A 20,296-nucleotide genomic window follows, 5' to 3' on the forward strand; every position below is an offset into this window, starting at 1 on the left:
TGGGAGAAGGAAAGATAGTGGACTGAGACAGATATCATACCCTATTTACATGTATAATTACATGAATGGTGTGAATCTACATTGTGTACAACCATACAAATGAAAAATTGTACAATCTGTAAAAATTAAAAAAAACCTACTTATTCATAAAAAAAGAATCTGTATTTACATCTTCACATCTCATTAATGTATTTTTAGATCAAATTAAATAGTTAATTAAATAAGCTTAAATTAAAAAGAAAGTACTGTCATGTAGAGAGACTGACATCATGGGTAGTCAAAGAATATGTTTAATAAAAAATAATTAAACTTCCATTTGCTCTATAGAACATCATAGAAAGTAATTTAATAAATTACAAATGACTTTTTAAGACGTTTGCTCAACTACAGAAAGCAAATTCAGACTACACAAAACACAACTGGTAAATATTGCAAATGTCCAAAAGAAAACTTGGACTAAGACTTGAATCATGAAACCTGAAACAAGGGCTATAAATACAAGGCAATATCAGCTATAATTCTTTAGTAACTACCAACACATACTTGGATATCCTTTCAACTGCAACTTTAGTATTATGTAATTCTACTGATTTTTTCCTTATAACCCTTAACTTAACACAATCATATTTGCATGTGTTTTTTTTCCCCTTAGCTGATAGCTGGACAACTTTTCTCCCCCAATCAATATTACATAGAAATGTCTTGAAACCCAAGAGAATGTTAAAGTTAACATTAGCTTTAATGTTGTGAAAACTGTAATTGCCTTATTACATACAAAGAGAATCACTAGGATGTTAACCAAATTCATTTGACCATAATTAGGAAAATACTTTCTCTCATAGATTTGATATAAATTAGGTTTTAGTTGACAAGATCTAGGGATTTGTTCCTTTGTTTTTAATCTGGGGAAAGAAAGGAATAAAGATCATGTGGGTAGAACTAGAGGAGGGAAGGGAAATATGGTGTCGAAATACTCCACTGGCAAACTAAGTTTATTGTGTTTGAAAAACTTTGGCTATCTCAAAGGTGTATTCTAGTTAAACAAAAGTGCAATACTGCAAAGGGAAGATACTAAATATGTAATATAGCATTTTCATGATGAAGAATTACTACCCACTTCTCCTGGATGGGCATAAGAGTGACTATTGCTAAGACATTGCATAAAGGACTATCGATTCAAAGAACTATTTTGGGAAAATACAAAAATCAATACAATCCCAATGGAACTTATATAATTTTGTAAATACATATAACACTGTCTCTCTAATAAGGGGTTAGTTACTTTACATACAGAAACATAATTTACTGGTAAAGGTCTTGGAAAACCTAATACAATTGCTTAATTCATGACAAAACAGTTCTATCAAAATAGTAAAAGTTATTTTTTCTGTAGGAGAGAAATGAGGTACTTTCCCCCCCTTTATTTATACCCTTGCAAACTTTATCACTGACTTATTTGGGTACCAGAAAAATGCAAATGTTTCTCTTTCCTCAGGATGTAAATATTTTTATGTTCAATTCAGTTCTAATTGTTTACAATGTATATGGAAGGTGAACCTGGACCTCTACCTTGTCAGAGTAATAGCAGCTTTAGCAGGAGAAATTGAATCACAAATCAAATATTGGACAGATTTTACATGGTAAAGGATTCTAAGAAATTGAACAGAAGCCTTGGGCTTCATTTTTGTGGTTTATAGGTATAACTTGTACATCTTTTTGAGATTCTTCAAAGTGCGTTTTCAAAATGGGCAGCTCAGTATATTTAATATAAACTGATAACCCAACACTGATTCTGGGCAATATTTAGTCTGCTTACACCTAGAAACTCAAAATGAATTTAGGCTATCTGTATTATTACTTTACCACTGTTATCTGCTATTTTGGAATATTTCCATGACATAAAACACAAAAAGAAATCTACACAAATAAAGCAAACAAACAATTTCTTTTACATGAAGTATGCTGTGTTGAAAGTTCTTTTCAGTGGCATTTCATGAGTCTGCCTTTTCTGAACCCTGGAAACAGACATTACTCATCTGAGACATAATTATTTCTAATAGGAGGCCAAACTTTGAAAAGTTAAATCTATGTCTATAGGGTGCCAAAATCACATGACACAGGATTATTTTATGACTTATTTTACTGATTTCCAAGTTAAGCTCAGCAAAAAGCAAGTCATATTCCTTGTCAGATTAACATGATATATAGGATGTGTTTAAAAAACCCCTGAAAACAAGTACAGAATTAGAAACGAATGTAAACTTCCTAAACTAACTCAGCTGAGGTAACAGGTAGCCAGTTAAATTGGCTGATTGGGAAACTTATTTCTTCTTTAAAACATACTTGTACCTGAATTGGAAACATCAGCAGTGCATCACAACACTAGAGCATTTTCATGTAATTAAAGCAATGGATGGTGATGTAGATTCTACAGCTTTCATGACATTCATTAGCTGCCCAAATTATTGCTGAGTTTTGATCTGTAAATTATAGGTGTCAAGGAGGCTGTAAAACTATATTCAAATTAAATCAGTAATATGCATAAAGTATTCTGTGTTCACTGCAAATATATTAAATATACAACTCTTATTGAGCATAATTTTCATAAAATTAACCCCCAACAAAATTATAATGCCTTTTGTTGTAATTTTATACGTTTATGTATTTGATAGTACATACGAGTTCAGAAACTTATGAATCTTAAGAAATTTTACATGCAAAACGTCTCTGAAAGCAGTTTGCACTTCTAAACAAATAACTGAAATGTTCGGTCAGTAAGTTATTGATGCACTCAACACTGGGATATTTACAATTAAAATTAAAGAAAAAACTCAAAATCAGTTCATAATTTAAGTGCAGAGTCTGGGAATCAGTCTTCATTACTAGAATCTGAATCCTCGGATGACGATGATGTACTATCAGATCCAGATGAAGCATCAGCTTTCTCTGAACCATCATCTGTGCTGTTTTCATTGAGAGGACTAGGTTCAGTTCCCCCTTTGTCTTCCTGATCTTTAACTCTGGAATCTTCTTCCTTTACTTCTACAGTCTTAGATGAGCCTAAGTCACTGTTTTTGCTTTTCTGTACATCAAAAGTATTGGACTGGGACAAAGTTGGAATATGAAGATTAAGGCCTGGAGTGAGAAGCATCCCTGGATAAAGTATATTAGATAGTAATAGTGGGTTAAGAGCTAATGGGTTGGCAGCTGCAGCTGTATTTAATGCAGCAGTAGAGGAAGTTGAAGGAGAACTTGACACAGAGTTTTCTCCACCATTCTCTGAACTTTGGCTCTCTGTCCTTTCTTTTTTTCCTTCGTGCTCCTTAGAGTCATTTCCCTTTTTCTCTTCTGCCCCAGAATCTGCAGGTTTTGTTAGGAGTCCTCCCATGCCCAACAGATTTGGTAATCCTGCCATTCCTGACAGCAGCATGGGGAACATAGCAGCCATGTTTTTAGCTTCTCCTCCAGAAGAAAGGCCAGCAGGCATTCCCATTAGCCCTGCAGTTACTTGCAGTGACTGCAAATTCTGTAGATTTTGTTGTAAGGCCTGAAGAGTTGTGAGATCCACACCTGGGAGTAATCCATTGGCTAACAAAGGATTGCCTGAAACACTGGTGGCAGTTGCAGCAGCAGCAGCTGCTGCTGTGGCCTTCACAATTCCACTTTTAGGGCGTCTCCCCCGCCTGCTTACTTCCTCTCTCACGACAGGACCCGTGAGAATACGTTCATACATACTTTCTGGAAGAAACCCCTGGAGGAAATATGTATTCATTAATGATTCATTGACAATTTGTTAATAATAGTTATATGAAAATAAAATGAATAGCAATTAGCTTCTATAAGTAGCCTATTAAAATAATCATTTGTAAACTTATTTTGTATTGATATGAAAGAATCAATCATAGAAGAGATAACCTAATTTTATTCTATTATAAATTGTGGATTGAAATAGGTCTTCTACTTCTGAGTTTATGATAGCAAAAGAGAGTAGACAGATGCCTTTAGCTTCTTCCCTACTAGAAGGTATGAAGTTTGTAGACTAGAAAGCATAAGGTCCAAAGAAATTTTTCACAGATACTTTCATAACCCTTATATGTTTCCCATTACCACTTGTTTTAGAAGACCAAAGAAGTGACACCCTTGTAATCTAGAAGAACAATAAGGAAAGGATAAGGGAAGTAAGTAAAAGGTCAAGGTTAAAGTGAGATGCATCATATGAATTTCATCGACAGTTACTTTGGAATAAAGGAGATAAGAATGAAGTTGAAAAAGATAGTCAAAGGAAGAAAGATCACTTGGGCCAGGACAGCAGTAGCACCTGTACTTTGGGAATCATCAAGTCTAGAACAATGGAGACTCTATGTTGCTTTCATGTAAATTCTTCCATGATTTTCTGGGACACACAAGTCTTGGAAGTTTTAGTTTAGTACCAGCACTGTCTAATAGAAATATAATGCAAGCCACATATGTAATTTAAAATTTTCTAGTTGACACACTACTAATGGCATAGCTGACATTTGTGATATTAACTTTAGTAAGATAGTCTATACATAATCACAATATTATCACTTCCATATGTAATCTGTAAAACTCATTAAGATATTTTACATTCTTTATTCTGTCTTCAAAACCAAAACCAGCAGGGCAGGGTCGTACCCACCTATAATCCCAGCAACTTGAAGTTGAGGCATGAGGACAGCAAGTTCAAAGCCAGTCACAGCAACTTAAAGAGGCCCTAAGTTATTTAGTGAGACCCTGTCTCAAAATAAAAAATAAAAAGGGCTGGGAGTAGCTCAGGGGTTAGGTGCCTTTGGATTCAATCCCTGGTACCATACCAAACCAAAAACCAGCCAAATTTCAAGTGCTCAACAGCCACATAAGCATAGTGGATACCATCTATAAAAGCATAGCTACTGTAGATAGTACGGTTTAAGGAAAGACTAATGGGACCACTTTGTTTTGTGATACTGGGGATTGAACCTATGGGTGGTTTATCACTGAGCAATACCCCAGTCTTTTTTATTTTTATATGAGACAGGGTCTCACTTAGATTTTGAGGCTGGCCTTGAACTTGTCATCCTCCAGTCTTATCCCTAGTAGCTGGAATTACAGGTATACACCACTGTGCCAGGTAGGAGTACTTATTAATTTTGTTTTGAATTGATTAAATCATTCATTCATTCATTCAGTTCTGGGAATTGAACACAGAGCCTTACACATACTAGGCAAACTTTCTACCTTTGAGCTATATCTGTAGCTAGATCAATTCATTGTTTTCTCTTTACATCAGGGTTCACTACAGAAATCAGGGTAATACAAAGAAGAAATATCATCCATAACTTCACCATTCAGAGATAACTACTGCTAACATTTCAGGATGCATTTCTCATTTATGTCTTTTGCATTTATGACACATTCTACAATTCTCCCCACCTTCCTAACATAAAAAATAGACTCATGCTGAACTTAGTTTTATATGAACACTTACAGACCTGTAGAAATAATAAGTATTATTTCTTTGCCATTTCCATACAGTTAGGCTTTACTACTCCAAGATGTTAACTATTACCACATTTAATATACTGTGAATGTTTTCTCTCTTGTCATTAGATGTTCCTCTAAGATACGATTTTTAAAATAGTTGCACAGTTTTCCAATATTTGGATGGACCACAAGATTATTCCCAATTTCTTTTAAACCACTGCACCATGATGAATATTCTATTTGTGTATATGTGTGTGTGTTTCTGTGCAGTAATGTGGACTGAATCCGAGAGTGCTCTACCAATGAACTACGTACTCATCCCTTTTCTTTTTTTATTTTGAGACAGGCTCTCAATAAATTGCTGAGGTTGGCCTCAAACTTGCAATACTCCTGTCTCAGACTCCTGAGTCCCTGGGATTACAGGTGTGTATCACCCTACTTGGCAAGAATTGTTATTATATTTCTTTGCCCACATATTTGACTTTGCTTTATGAAATTGTTCAGACAGTGCTTAAAATAAAAAGAAACCATCATATATTGGTTCTGCACTTTTTTTTTTTTTTTTAAATTTTATAGTACTGGGGACTGAACCCAGGACTTCATGTCTGCTAGGTAAGCACTCTATACCACTGAACTATATTCCCAATCTTTTTACTTTTTTTTTAATTTTGAGGAAGGGTCTTGTTAAGCTCTCTAGGCTGGCTGCAAACTTGTGATCCTTCTGCCTCTACTTCCCCATTAGTTGGAATTAAAGACATGCACCATTGTGGCCAGCTTGGTTCTGCATTCTAAATCAGTAACTATATGGAACATTTGCAATGTGTGAAAAATAACAATTGTGAACTAATACTAGGAGGCTGAGGCAGAAGACCACAACTTGGAGGCCAGGCTGGGCAACTTGGCAAGACTGGCTCAAAATAAAAAATAAAAAGGACTGAAGGGCTGGGGTTGTAGCTCAGTGGTAGAGCACTTGCCTAATGTGTGAGGCACTGGGTTCAGTCCTTAGGATCACATAAAAAATAAATAAAAATAAAGGTATTGAGTCCATCTACAACTAACAAAAATAAGAAAAACAAAAATCACACAAACAAACAAACAAAAACAGGCTGGGGATGTAGCTCAGTGGTAGAGCACCCCTGGATTCAATCCCCAGTACTCCAAGGGGAAAAAAAAAAAAAAAAAAAAAAAGAAAGACACTAAAAAATGATCACATGTTTATGGAATATTTTATTAATTCCTTTTTTTTTTTTTTTGCAGTGCTGAGGATTGAACCCAGGGTCTTATGCTTGTGAGGCAAGCACTCTACCAATTGAGTGATATTCCCAGCCCTTTATTAATTCTTAATTGAAACTTTAAGATATCATTAATTAGCTAGGTGTGGTGGTGCATGCCTGTAAGTCCAGTGACTCAAAAGGCTGAGTGAGGAGGCTGGCTAGCTTGAGGTTAGCTTCTCAGCAACTTATAGAGACTGGGGATGTGGCTCAGTGGCATAGTGCTCCTGGGTTTAAGCCCCAGTACTTAAATAAACATTGGAATAAATAAATACTGTGTGTGTACACTTTTAATTACATAATTAAATATGACTATATAATTAATGTAATATTAATAAAATAATATATAATTAAATGGCATCTAACTTTTAAAATGATGAGTTAGTATTTGTGAAATACTCACAGATTGCTTAACAACATCTCCCCATTCAGGAGCTACTCCATATTCTGAATTTTCTTTTAGAAATCTACATAAGTCTTTCAAAGGGGGAGCAAATGCACCTCCAACCTGTAAATGAAAAACAGATTGTTAGATACTTAACACACTATTGAACACAAAACTATTTCTTTTTTATTGTTTTTATTTGGTACTATACAGAGTTTATTTCTTTGAAATATATATTTTTGAGCCATCTTCAACAATCTTTATATTTAAAAGGATTACAACAATCCACATGGACTACTGATACACTATATAAATGTGTGATAATGTAAATTTTAAATGAAGAACTATCATTTACTGTGCAGGTTGGGTAGTACAGCCTGGATGAGAGTACAGCCTCTTAAAAGCCATAGGAACTTGAGCAAATCAGTAAATCTCTTTTGAGTCTCAGTTTCCTGTTCTGAAAAATGGTGATAACAATAGCACTTCCCTCATGGCTCCCTTTTGTCCCTACCGTACTGAGGATTTAACCCAGGGGTACTCAACCACTGAGTACCCCTGGGTTACTCAGTGGTACTCATCTCTAGCCCTTTTTATTTTCTATTTTGAGATACAGTCTTGCTAAGTTGCTTAGAGCCTTACTAAGTCTCTGAGGCTAGCTCTGAACTTGTGATCCTCCTACCTCAGCCTCCTAAGCCACTGGGATTATAGGCATGCACCACTAACCTGGACTTCATGGCTTTCTGTGTAGATAAGATGAGACAATTCAAGTATCTTGGAACACTGTCCAGTATATAATAAAAATTAATAAATTCTGAGATCTCAAACATCTATATTTATTTATGATGTATACTAACACTAAAAGTATGAAATTATACATATCCCTGTGAAAACTCATAAGTAAATTTGAAAAGGTAAAAATCAATACATATAATAATTAGCCCAAAATTGAGACAAAGTATTTTGAGATTTAAATTAAGAATATTATATTAGGGCCTCAGGCATACCAGACAAATGCTGGGGATGTGGCGCAGTGGTACAGCATTTGTCTGGCACATGTGAGGTTCTATGTTTGATCCCCAGCATTGCAAAATAAATACATAAAAATTACATTTGGATGATTTGGACTTACCAATTTAATGTCCCTTGGGATTCTAAAGATACTTCTTAATTCCTTTTCCACACCCTTTTAAATTAATACATACTCTATCTCTCTCTTCTTTTCTCTGTTTTTGTGGTTCTGGGGATGAAACTCAGGGCCTTGTGCATGTTAGGCAAGAGCTTTTCCACTGAGCAACATCCCTAACACATGGGTACATATTATATTTTGATGGACTATAGAGAGAATTTAATGTAGTCAGCTATATTACCTATAATGTGTCCTTGTCTAGTATTGCCTTAGTCTGGGCAATTTGTCTTGTATTCTCCTTTTTTTAAAATTAACGTTCATTAAGCTTCAATTTAAATTGAACACCTTCTTGGGGATTTAGTAAGTAGATTCTTCTCCTCAGTAATTCAACAAGCTAAGCCTGTACCTTGCAGACTCAAAACAGTAAAGAACTTTATAAATTAAGGAAAATGAGCTGGACCCTCATGAGGTTACAACAATTAAAAATAAAATTTAAATGTTTACTATTAAACCTACAAGTGAGATCTAAGATGGTGGACTAGAAGGAGGCTGCATTCCATGTCGCTCAGTAACTCAGGATTCAAGCAGTTTCTTTGCAAGGCAGTTCTTGCTGACCATCCCATTCATCCACCTCAATTGCCCTTGCTCCTGCCACCCCACTGTCTGCCAGCTCATCACCTGCCTTTGGAGTGCAGATCATTCATCGACCGCCACCTATCATCTACCATTTGCCTGTTTGCTCACCTCTTGCCTGCTCATCACCCACCACCCAATGTCTACCCACTGATCATCCACCTTAGCCTGCAGACTGCCCGCAGACTGCCAGCAGACCACCTGCTGCCTGCTGTTGCCTGGAAGTCCACTGTCACAGTAACCGCAGGTTTGGTTACATGTGGACATGGCCAGGGCCTGCAGGTTTGCCACTGCCACTGCTACCATCTCAGGGCGGGGCCACCATGGTCTGGGGACACAGGCCAGGGCCTGGAGATATATGGGGGTACCTGCAGGTCTGGTTGTACCTGAGGTCTTTCTGCTGGGTGTGATAGTGGCTGCCATCTAGTGGTCTCTTTGCAGGGTGGCTCCTTTGTGTGAGAGCATCCCTGGTGGTCTCTCTGCAAGTTGAAAGGGCATTGAGATCTTGGGACTGCAGCAAGACAGGGCCTGGGTAAGCTGAAGCCCAGGTCCATCAGATTGCAGCTGTGTTTGTGTGGGCCAGTCTGGGTTTGGCAAGCCTGTGGAAAGTCGGAGACTAGGGGCAGTTCCCTGGGGGGAGAAAACTGGGCTCTTTCCAGCTCAGTGAGTCCTGAAGTGTGCAGGGATGGAAAGGGGCCAGCTATGATGGGTTGGAAGAGTGTAAGAGGGTGTGAGGGCATCTTGCTATTGGCTTACCCACTCAATCAGTCCAGCACCCACTGGACTGGAGTTAACATCAAACTTCAGACAACTCCACCTATCAGTGGAGAAGGGAAGCTGAGAAAATTTTAGAAAGCCAAGGGGAGTAATCATTCAATTTTCCATTTAGATTTTCCTTCTTTTTTTCCCCCCCACCCTTTCTCTCACACCTCTACCATCTCTTAATTCAAATATTTTTCATGCATCCATTTATTGAGGAATGGGATATCTAAATAGGGTATTACAGTTTTGTTAGGTATTCTTATATTTTTACACCTATCTGTCTCTCTGGATTCTCTTTCTCACTTCTCTCATACTAACAGCCAACCTCTATTAATTTCTCCCTCACTCTTACTATAAATTTTTACCTCTATCTTCTCTACCTCTCCCTCATAAACATCAGATCTTACACTACTTCTGTTCCCTCACTGTTCATCATTTTAGCAAACTTACTGTTTATATTGTAGACAATATTTGAACACTTCATTTCTGTTTATTGTGACAAAACTGTAAACACCTTAATAGGAGCCATTTGGTTTAAGGTGGGATATTGTTTGCATTGGGTGCTGTTAATACTGGTCTCCCCCTTAAAGGTGGGGTACTGGCCTTCAGGGACACTATAAAACTACAGGGTAGAATCTATACTGCCTCAGTTCCATACTGCTAGATGAGAAGACACACAAACAATGTGAAAAAACAAGGAAACAAAGTACCTCAAACAAACCAAGATGTTCCAATACAATCCATAGAAAATACAGTAGAAGAAATGTCAGAAGGAACTTAGAAAATATAGGAAGTGAAAGATCACTTCAATAAAGAGGCAGAGATTATAAAAAGGAATCAAGCAGAAATCCTCGAAATGAAGGAAACAATAAACCAAATTAAATATTCAACAGAAAATATCACCAATAGACTAGACCACTTTGAAGATAACCTCAGACAATGAAGACGAAATATATACTTGAAAATAAAGTCAACCTCATAGATAAGATGGTAAGAAACCATGAACAGAAGTTCCAAGAAATATGGGATAACATGAAAAGACCAAATTTAAGATTTATTGAAATAGGCGTGGAGATACAAACCAAAGGAATGCACAATCTTTTCAATGACATAATATCAGAAAACTTCCCAAATCTAAAGAATGAAATGGAAAATCAACAACAAGAGGCTTATAGGAGCCCAAATGTACAAAATTACAGCAGACCCACACCAAGACACATCAGAATGAGAATGACTAACATACAGAATAAAGATAGAATTTTAAAGACTTAGAGAGAAAAAAATCAAATTACATACAGGGGGAAACCAATTCAGTTCTCAGTTAACTTCTCTACCTAAACCTTCAATGCCAGGAGGTCCTGGAATAACATATATCAAGTTCTGAAAGAAAATGGATGCCAACCAAGAATTTTATATTCAGCAAAATGAAGCTTCAGATTTGAAAATGAAATAAAAACCTTCCATGATAAACTAAATTAAAAGAACTCACAACTAGAAAGTTGGCACTACAGAACATTCTCAGCAAAATTTTCCATGAGGAGGAAATGAAAAGAAATGAAAAAAAAAAAAAAAAAGAAAAAAGAAAAACAGCAAAGGGAGGAATTACTCTAAAAGAGAGGTCAATCAAAGGAGAAATTAAGTTAAGTTAAAAACCAAAAATAAATAAAAATGACCAGGAATATAAGTTGTATCTCAATAATACCCCTGAGTGTGTGGCCTAAACTCATCAATCAAAAGACATAGACTGGCAGATTGGATTAAAAAAAAAAAAAAAAAAAAAAAAAGACCCAATGATATGCTGTCTTCAAGAGACTCATTGCATAGAAAAAGACATCCACAGACTGAAGGTGAAAGGTTGGGAAAAAAACATATCGCTCACCAAAGACTGAGCTTCTACTCTCATATCAGACAAAGTGGTCTTCAAACCAAGCTTAGTCAGAAGGGATAAAGGACATTTTATACTGCTTAAGGGAATCATAACCAACAAGACATAACAATTGTACATATATATGCCCCAAACAATGGAGCATCTATGTACATCAAACAAATTCATCTCAATTTCAACAATCAATAAACCACAACACAATAATACTGAATGACTTTAACATACTTCTGTCATCACTGGATAGACCTTCCAAACAAAAACTAAACAAAGAAACTATAGAGTTAAACAATACAATCAATGCCTTAGACTTCACAGACATATATAGAGTATTTCATCCATCATTGAGTGAATATGCTTTCTTCTCAACAGCACATGGATCCTTCTCTAAAAGAGACCATACATTATGCCACAAAAGCAAATCTCAGCAAATACAAAAAAATAGAAATACTACCCTGCATTTTATTAGATCATAATGGAATGAAACTAGAAATCAATGATAAAATAAAAAATAGAAGCTACTCCAACACCTGCAGACTAAATAGCATGCTATTGAATGATGAATGGATAAAAGAAGAAATCAAGGAGGAAATTAAAAATACTTAGAGGTAAATGAGAACACCGATACAACATATCAAAATCTCTGGGACACTATTAAGACACTGCTAAGAGGAAAGTTCCTTGTATTGAGCTCATTCATTAAAAGAATAAAAGTCAACAAAAAATGACCTAACATTACAACTCAAAGCCCTAGAAAAAGAAGAACAAATCAACAACAAAAGCAGTATAAGACAGGAAATAATTAAAATCAGAGCTGAAATCAATGAAATGAAAACAAAAGAAACAATTGAAAAAAACTGACAAGACAAAAAGTTCATTCTTTGAAAAAAAAATTGGTAAACACAGCCACATTAAAAAAGAGAAATAGAAAACTTAAATTACGAAAATTTGTGAAGAAGAGGGATATATCACAGTAGACACTACTAAAACACAGAAGATAATTAGAAACTATTTTGAAATTTATACTCCAATAAAATAGAAGAACTCAGAGACACCAATAAATTTCTAAAGACATAGTATCTACCCAAACTGAATCAGGAGGACATACACAATTTAAACAGATCAATTTCAAGCAATGAAATAGAAGACACCATCAAAAGTCTACCAACCAAGAAAAGCCCAGGACCAGACGAATTCTCAGTCAAGTTCTACAAAACCTTCAAAGAATTAGCACCAATACTCTTCAAATTATTTCATGAAATAGAAAAGGAGGGAACCCTTCCAAACTCATTCTATGAGGCTAGTATCACCCTTATACCAAAACCAGATAAAGACACATCAAGGAAAGAAAATTTCAGACTGATGTCCATGATGAACATAGACTCAAAAATTCTCAATAAAATTCTGGCAAATTGCATACAAAAACATATTAAAAAGATAGTGCAACAAGATCAAGTGGAGTTCATTCCTGGAATGCAAGGTTGGTTCAACATATGAAAATCAATAAACGTAATACAATAGACTTAAACATAAGAATCATATGATCATCTCAAGAGATGCAGAAAAAGCATGTGACTAAATACAGCACCTCTTCATATTCAAAACACTAGAAAAACTAGGGATAGTAGGTACATACATCAACATTATAAATGCTGTCTATGCTAAGCCTAAGGTCAACATCATTCTAAATGGAGAAAAATTAAAAGCATTGCCTCTAAAAACTGGAACAAGACAGGGATGCCCTCTTTCACCACTTCTGTTCAACATCATCCTTGAAACTCTAGCCAGAGCAATCAGACAGATGAAAGAAATTAAAGGGATACAAATAGGAAAAGAAGAACTCAAATTATTACTATTTGTTGACGACATGACTCTATATGTAGAAGATGCAAAAATTCCACCAGAAAACTTCTAGAACTCAAAAACGAATTCTGCAAAGTAGCAGGATACAAAATCAATGTCCATAAATCAAATGCATTTCTATACATAAGTGATGAATCCACTGCAAGAGAAATTAGGAAAACAACCCCATTCAGAGTAGCCTCAAAAAAAAAAAGGGGGGGGAATCGATCTAACAAAAGAGATGAAAGACCTCTACAAAGAAAACTATAGAACACTAAAAAAAGAAATTAGAAATTAGAAGATGGAAAGATCTCCCCATATTCTTCGATAGGCAGAATTGATACTGTCAAAAGCCATATTACCAAAAGTTTTATACAGATTCAATGTAATTGCTACTAAAATCCCAATGACATTCTTCATAAAAATAGAAAAAGCAACCACAAAATTCATTTGGAAAAAGAAGAGACCCAGAACAACCAAGACAATCCTTAGCAAGACGAGTGAAGCAGGGGCGTCACAATACCTGACCTAAACTATACTACAGAGCAATACTAACAAAAACAGCATGGTATTGGCACCAAAACAGACCTGTAGACCAATGGTACAAAATAGAAGACATGGAGACAAACCCACATAAATATGGTTATCTCATACTAGACAAAGGTGCCAAAAATATACATTGGAGAAAAGATAGCCTAATTCAACAAATGGTGCTGGGAAAACTGGAAATCATAGGTAACAAATGAAATTAAACCTCTATCTCTCACTCTGCACAAAAACCAACTCAAAGTGGATCAAAGACTTAGGCACTAGAATAGAGATTCTGTGCCTAATAGAAGAAAAAGTAGGCCCAAATCTTCATCGTGTTGGCTTACGACCTAACTTCCTTAACAAGACTCCTAAAGCACAAGAAGTAAAATTAAGAATCAATAAATGGGGGACTGGGGTTTTGGCTCAGTAGTAGAACACTTGCTTAGCATGTGTGAGGCAATGGGTTTGATACTCAGCACCACATATAAATAAATGAATAAAAAATAAAGGTCTATCAACATCTAAAAAAAATGTATATAAAAATTTAAAAAAAAAGAATAAATGGAATGGATTCAAACAAAAAGGCTTCTCAGCAAAGCAAGTAATCAGGTAATGTGAAGACACAGCCTACAGAATGGGAAAAAATCTTTACCACATGCACCTCAGATATAGCATTAAACTCCATGATATATAAAGAACTCAAAAAACCTAACACCAAAAGACAAAAACAAAAACAAAAACAAAACAAAAAAAAACAAGTAACCCAATCAATAAATGGGCTAAGGAACTGACAGCCACTTCACAGAAGAAAAACAATCGATGGATAAACATATGAAAAAATGTTCATCATCTCTTGCAATTATAGAAATGCAAATCAAAACTATCCTAAGATTTCATCTCACTCCAATTAGAATAGTTATTATCAAGAACACAAGCAATAATAGGTGTTGGTGAAGATGTGGAGGGAAAAAGGTATACTCATACATTGCTGGTTGAACTGCAGATTGGTGCAACTACTATGGAGATTCCTCACAAAACTTGGAATGGAACCACCATTTGACCCAGCTATCCCACTCCTCAGTTTTTACCCAAAGGACTTAAAATCAGCATACTACAGTGACGCACTTGCATCAATGTTTATAGCAGCTCAATTCCCGATAGCCAAACTGTGGAACCAACCTAGATACCCTTCAACAGATGAATGGATAAAGAAACTGTGGTACATATACACAATGGAATATTACTCAGTCTTAAAGAAGAATGAACTGATGGCATTTGCAGATAAATGTAGGAACTAGAGAATATCATGCTAAGTGAAATAAGCCAATCCCAAAAAAACCAAAGGTCAAATGTTTTCTCTCATAAGTGGACGCTGATACATAGTGGGGGTGGGTAGGGAAGAAAGAAGGAATTTTGGATTATGCAGAGGAGACTGAGGGGAGGGGTGGAAAGGTGGTGTCAGGAAGGACAGTAGAATGAGACAGACATTATTACCCTATATACATGAAAAAAAAACCTACAAAAATCCAAAACTGTTTCATCTCCTTAAAATTGGCTAAGATGAAGGAAAAAAGGTGAAGACAAATTCAATCATAGCAAAGATTTGACAGAAATAAATGCAAGCACACAGTTAAAATGCTACTATAAACATTCGCCTTCTTTCTCTAACATAATCTATGCTATTACTGTAAAATACTAACAAAAGCCGAATGAACTATTATCTCCAAAAAGGGGGAAAAACTGGCATTAATTTTAAAGAGTTGGCGTATAGAATGATAGTAAAACAACTGATATTATTCTTCTATTTCCAATATTTCTTATAATAAACTAAAAATTTTATCCTAGGAGTGAGAGTATTTAACAGAGTAAAACAGAATCAGGGAATTAACATGAGCAATGTAAATTGAGTGTTTGGGCCAAAGAATTCAATGAGAAATTTGGTGTTCTTACCCTCAGACCACGTTTTCTTTCAAATTTTATCACTTATTTATCAGAATAAAAAATAGTATGTCAAAGCTACATTTACAAAAGGGTGTCAGAAGTCTTCTATCACTTACTTTATAAGGTAAAGACACATATTACTCATTTAAATATATAACAATTTCAGGAAGCAAATATTGAATCAAATCTGGTTTCAGAAAAACCTCAAATCTTAAAAGACAAACAAAACAGGAATAAGCATAGAAGTGCCATTAGTCTACAAGGTACTTTTACTTAAGACAATTCACTTCTATCTACCATAAAATTATACATTATGCTGATTTTGACAGAACAAACATGTTAGGGTTATCTGATGGAAAATAGTGATAAAATATGACAAATTTTATGATGGCTATGATGTCAATGGTGTCTCTTCCTTCGACCACATCTCCTCAACCCTTGCAGTACAGACATTTTGGATTGGTATTGTGGGGTTGTCCTATGTACTGCAGAAAGATTAGCAGTATCTGATCTGAGTAACTGGCTTCTACTCACTAGATGCAAGTAGCGCCCTACTCCTGCTTACCACTTACCCACACTGCTCATTTATGGTTACCAAAAATGTCTCCAGCTGGGTGTACTGCCACATGCCTGTAATCCCAGCGCTTGGGAGGCTGAGACCCTAAGCAACTCAGGTATCCCAGCTCTAAGTAAAATATAAAAAAGGGCTAGGGATCAGGGGATATGGCTGAGTGGTTAAGAGCCCTGGGTTCAATCTCTGGTAAAGTCTCCAGGTTCTGCCAAATGTTCCCTTAAAGAGCAAAATTGCCTCCTGAGAAGAACCAATGCTTTAGATGTAGTGTCCTATGTAGGTCACAACCATATGAAATGACACTGCTTAGATACATATATGTTGAGCAGCTTCCTTATTCATTTAATAGCTCAGTAGGTGATACAGGATTTAGGGTTAGGATATATAAAATTATTATTAACATCTTCCCCCACAAATCTGCTAAATTCAATCCATTGTCAGGTCTTGTTAGAAAATAATGCATAATGAATTGGTGTTCTAAGAGTTCCTACATATTTAAATTAATGTAAAAGATTAACCACAAATACATAAATACCTTTCTGGCATTTCTTCTGTTAATCAGTTGAACACGTTCTTCTCCAGTAAGAGTATTAACATCAAGCTTATTGGGGTTTCTGCAACGATGTCTTTTTTGTTTGGGTCTTCCTTCATGAAGCTGCACTCTCTAAAACAGACAAAGAAATATCATTAAAATGTTTGCTTCCGCAAAACTATTCAAAATATTACAACTGAGCTGTTCCAAATTTAATCCTTTTAGTTGCTGGCACTTTAAAAATATTTAAACTTATAAATATTTTAATAAAAAACTATTATGTAAGTTTTCAAATTTACATTTTAGAATTATTCAATGCAATCACAATGATCACTGAGCTACAACCCCAGTCCCTCAGTCCTTTTTATTTTTTATTTTGAGTCAGTCTTGCCAAGTTGCCCAGCCTGGCCTCAAAGTTGTGGTCTTCTGCCTCAGTCTCCTAGTGTAAGTTCACAATTGTTATTTTTCACACGTTGCAAATGTTCCATATAGTTACTGATTTAGAATGCAGAACCAAGCAGGCCACAATGGTGCATGTCTTTAATTCCAGCTTATGGGGAAGCAGAGGCAGAAAGATCACAAGTTTGCAGCCAGCCTACGCAGCTTAATAAGACACTCCCTCAAAATAAAAAATGTAAAAAGGCTGGGAATATAATACAGTGGTAGTTAATTGTTCTTATGTCTGTACCCATGAATGGAACTTTATACATACCTCTATTACAATATATTCTATACCATAATTATTTAGTTATAGAGACATTATAATAATGTGTAAGATCTATGAAATCATTAATGTAAAGTATCCTTGGAAAAGCAGCTAAATTAAATTATATTTTCTATTTGTCTTCTTTTTTTTGGTTCTGGATATTTAAACCAGGGCAATTTAGCACTAAGCTACATCCCCAGTCCTTTTGTTCTTTATTTTTAGACAGGGTCCCAATAATTGCTTAGGACCTTGCTAAGACTGGCTATGAACTTATGATACTCCTGTCTCAGTCTCTCAAGCCATTAGGATTATAGGTTCATACCACCATGTCCAAAATATCTTCTGTTCTTTAGTGGAATAAATGCTGCCTTTGTGTGTGGAGGGGTGGGTATGGGGAGTGGTAACTGGGAATTGAATCCAGGGACGCTCTATCATGAAGCTATATCCTCAATACTTTTTAATTTTCTTTTGAGACAGAGTCTTGCCAAGGCTGGCCTTGAACTTGCAGTACTACTGCCTCAGTCTCCCAAACAGCTGAGATTATGAGTGTGTACCACCACACCAGGGCATAAATGCTGCCTTTTAAAAACATGCTTTTAAATCCTAAAAATAAAGTTACAAAAAACATTATGGTAAAAGATTTACCGGCAATGAAAATGATGAATGGATAAAAAAAATTGAGAACATTAATAAAAACTCTTGCAGTGATTAAGAGAAAGGTATGAGAATCCTTCAGAGACTAGAGTGTAAGTGTACAAGAGCAAGAAAAACATCACATTGTTCACTGTTATATTTTCAATCACTAAAATTATAACTGGCACACAGTAGTCACTCAAAAATTTGTTGGTTGAACACATGAATTTCTTTCTTTCTCTTGCTCTCACTTCTTCCTATGTCCATTTCTCTCTTTTTTTTCCCTCTTCCTCTGTGCTTGTAGTATTGGGAATTGAACCATCAAATCCAGGGCATTTTACCACTGACCTAGCCCTTTTTCATTTTGAGGCATAGTCTTGTCACAGGTGCTTAGGCCTCCAATAAGTTGCTGACCCTGACTGTGAACTTGTGATCTTCTTGTTTCAGTCTCTGAACTGCTGGGATTACAGGAGTATGTACCATGTCTGGGAATAACTTTCTAACATATTATGAAATTACAGCATTAAAAGGATGATTCTCATTGTTTTTTGAATTACAATATTCACTTTGAAATTGCCCATTTTATTTAGGGACAAGTCCTCCCCTTATAATTACAAGGGCATTATTTGGCATCAAAATGAAAAGGAATTAAATAAAAGCTTGATAATTGTTCCATCTTTGAGTAAACTAGGGCTATGAAGGGCATCCAGAAGAATAAACTAAGGAAGCCCAGCCCAGTGGTGTCTGTAATACCAGTGACTTGGGATGGTGAGGCAGGAGGATCTCAAGTTTGAGACCAGCTTAAATTAAGCAACTTAATGAGACCCTGAGGCCCTAAGCAGCTTAGCAAGACACTGTCTCAATATAAAAAGTTAAGCTGGGCATGCCAATGCACACCTGTAATCCCAGTGGCTTAGGAAGCTGAGCCAGGAGAATGGCTAGTTCACAGCTAACCTCAGCAAGTTAGTAAGACCCTGTTTCTAAATAAAATATTTAAAAAGGTCTGGGATGTGGTTCAGTGAGTGGTGAAGCACCCCTGAGTTCAATCCCTGGAACAAAAAGAAAATGAAAAAGTAAAAATAAAATAAAAAGGGATGGGGGATGTAGGTCGGTGTTTAAGTGCCCTAGGTTTTGTGGGGGACAGGGGGAGAGCTATGGCTCTCTATTTTAGACATCAGGTTAGTCCCTGGTAACAGTAGCAAAATGAAATATTGGATCTAAATACATATCAAGGATACAAAGACCATTCTCCAGATTAGAACTTGCCTGATTTCTTTTCATGGAAAAAAATAACAAGGCAATTTTTTTTCTGTTAATAAAATAATCATTTTACCATTATTATAGAACTTTTTAGTTTTCAAGATTTTAATTTTTTTAAATCATAGATTTAAAAAATATTTACAGGGAGGCAGATACTATTCCATGTTATAAGTACTCATGTGCTCAGCCCTAGGACACACAGGTAAATAGGACATGGACCTTAAGAAGTCCATGGGGTGGGGCTAGGGTTGTAGCACAATGGTAGAGTACTTGCCTAGCATGTACAAGGCCCTGGGTTTGAACCTGGTCAGTGAGAAAAGTGGGGAGGGATGGGGAAGCTCTTGGGGTAGCAGACAGCTTCATTTTGGTTATCCATTTGATCTTAAGGAGGCAAAGAGACCTTTTAACCTCAACATACATAAGATAGACCTACATTCTTTTATCTTATAAAGTACATAGAAATGTTAAGGATACTGACACAAAATTTGTTATGTTAGTGTTTGATAATAAAGTTCCAGAAAATAAATAATATATATATGAGTGAGAAAGCCCATAAGATAAGTAGACAGTATTTCAGAGGTTAGGAAGAATGTAAATTAAACATAAGATTCTCATCTTTGATTAACATAAATTTATGCACCTGCAGAGATACAGAACCCATACTCTTATGGCCTGAAGTACAGCTTAAATGCAGAAGTTCTGGGTTTAGGATGTAGCTCAGTGGTACACCACTTGCC

The 20,296-nt window shown here is 35.8% G+C and overlaps 1 protein-coding gene across 12 annotated transcripts in view; it reads right to left on the reverse strand.

Annotated features, from left to right (window-relative positions):
• Positions 1-267: 267 nt before the first annotated feature.
• The window catches only part of Chd9 (chromodomain helicase DNA binding protein 9), a 237,933-nt gene continuing 217,904 nt past the window's right edge, over positions 268-20,296 (reverse strand). For all 12 annotated transcript variants that reach the window (XM_047530062.1, XM_047530061.1, XM_047530063.1 and 9 more), the window contains 3 exons: positions 16,964-17,092; positions 7,159-7,263; positions 268-3,751 (listed from right to left, as the gene is read on the reverse strand). In XM_047530062.1, coding sequence (XP_047386018.1) covers positions 2,870-3,751; positions 7,159-7,263; positions 16,964-17,092 — 1,116 coding nt within the window. In that variant the 3' untranslated portion in view covers positions 268-2,869. The remainder of the gene's footprint in view (positions 3,752-7,158; positions 7,264-16,963; positions 17,093-20,296) is intronic.

This window comes from Sciurus carolinensis, chromosome 16 (genome assembly GCF_902686445.1).
Source record: "Sciurus carolinensis chromosome 16, mSciCar1.2, whole genome shotgun sequence".
Lineage (NCBI taxonomy): Eukaryota > Metazoa > Chordata > Mammalia > Rodentia > Sciuridae > Sciurus > Sciurus carolinensis.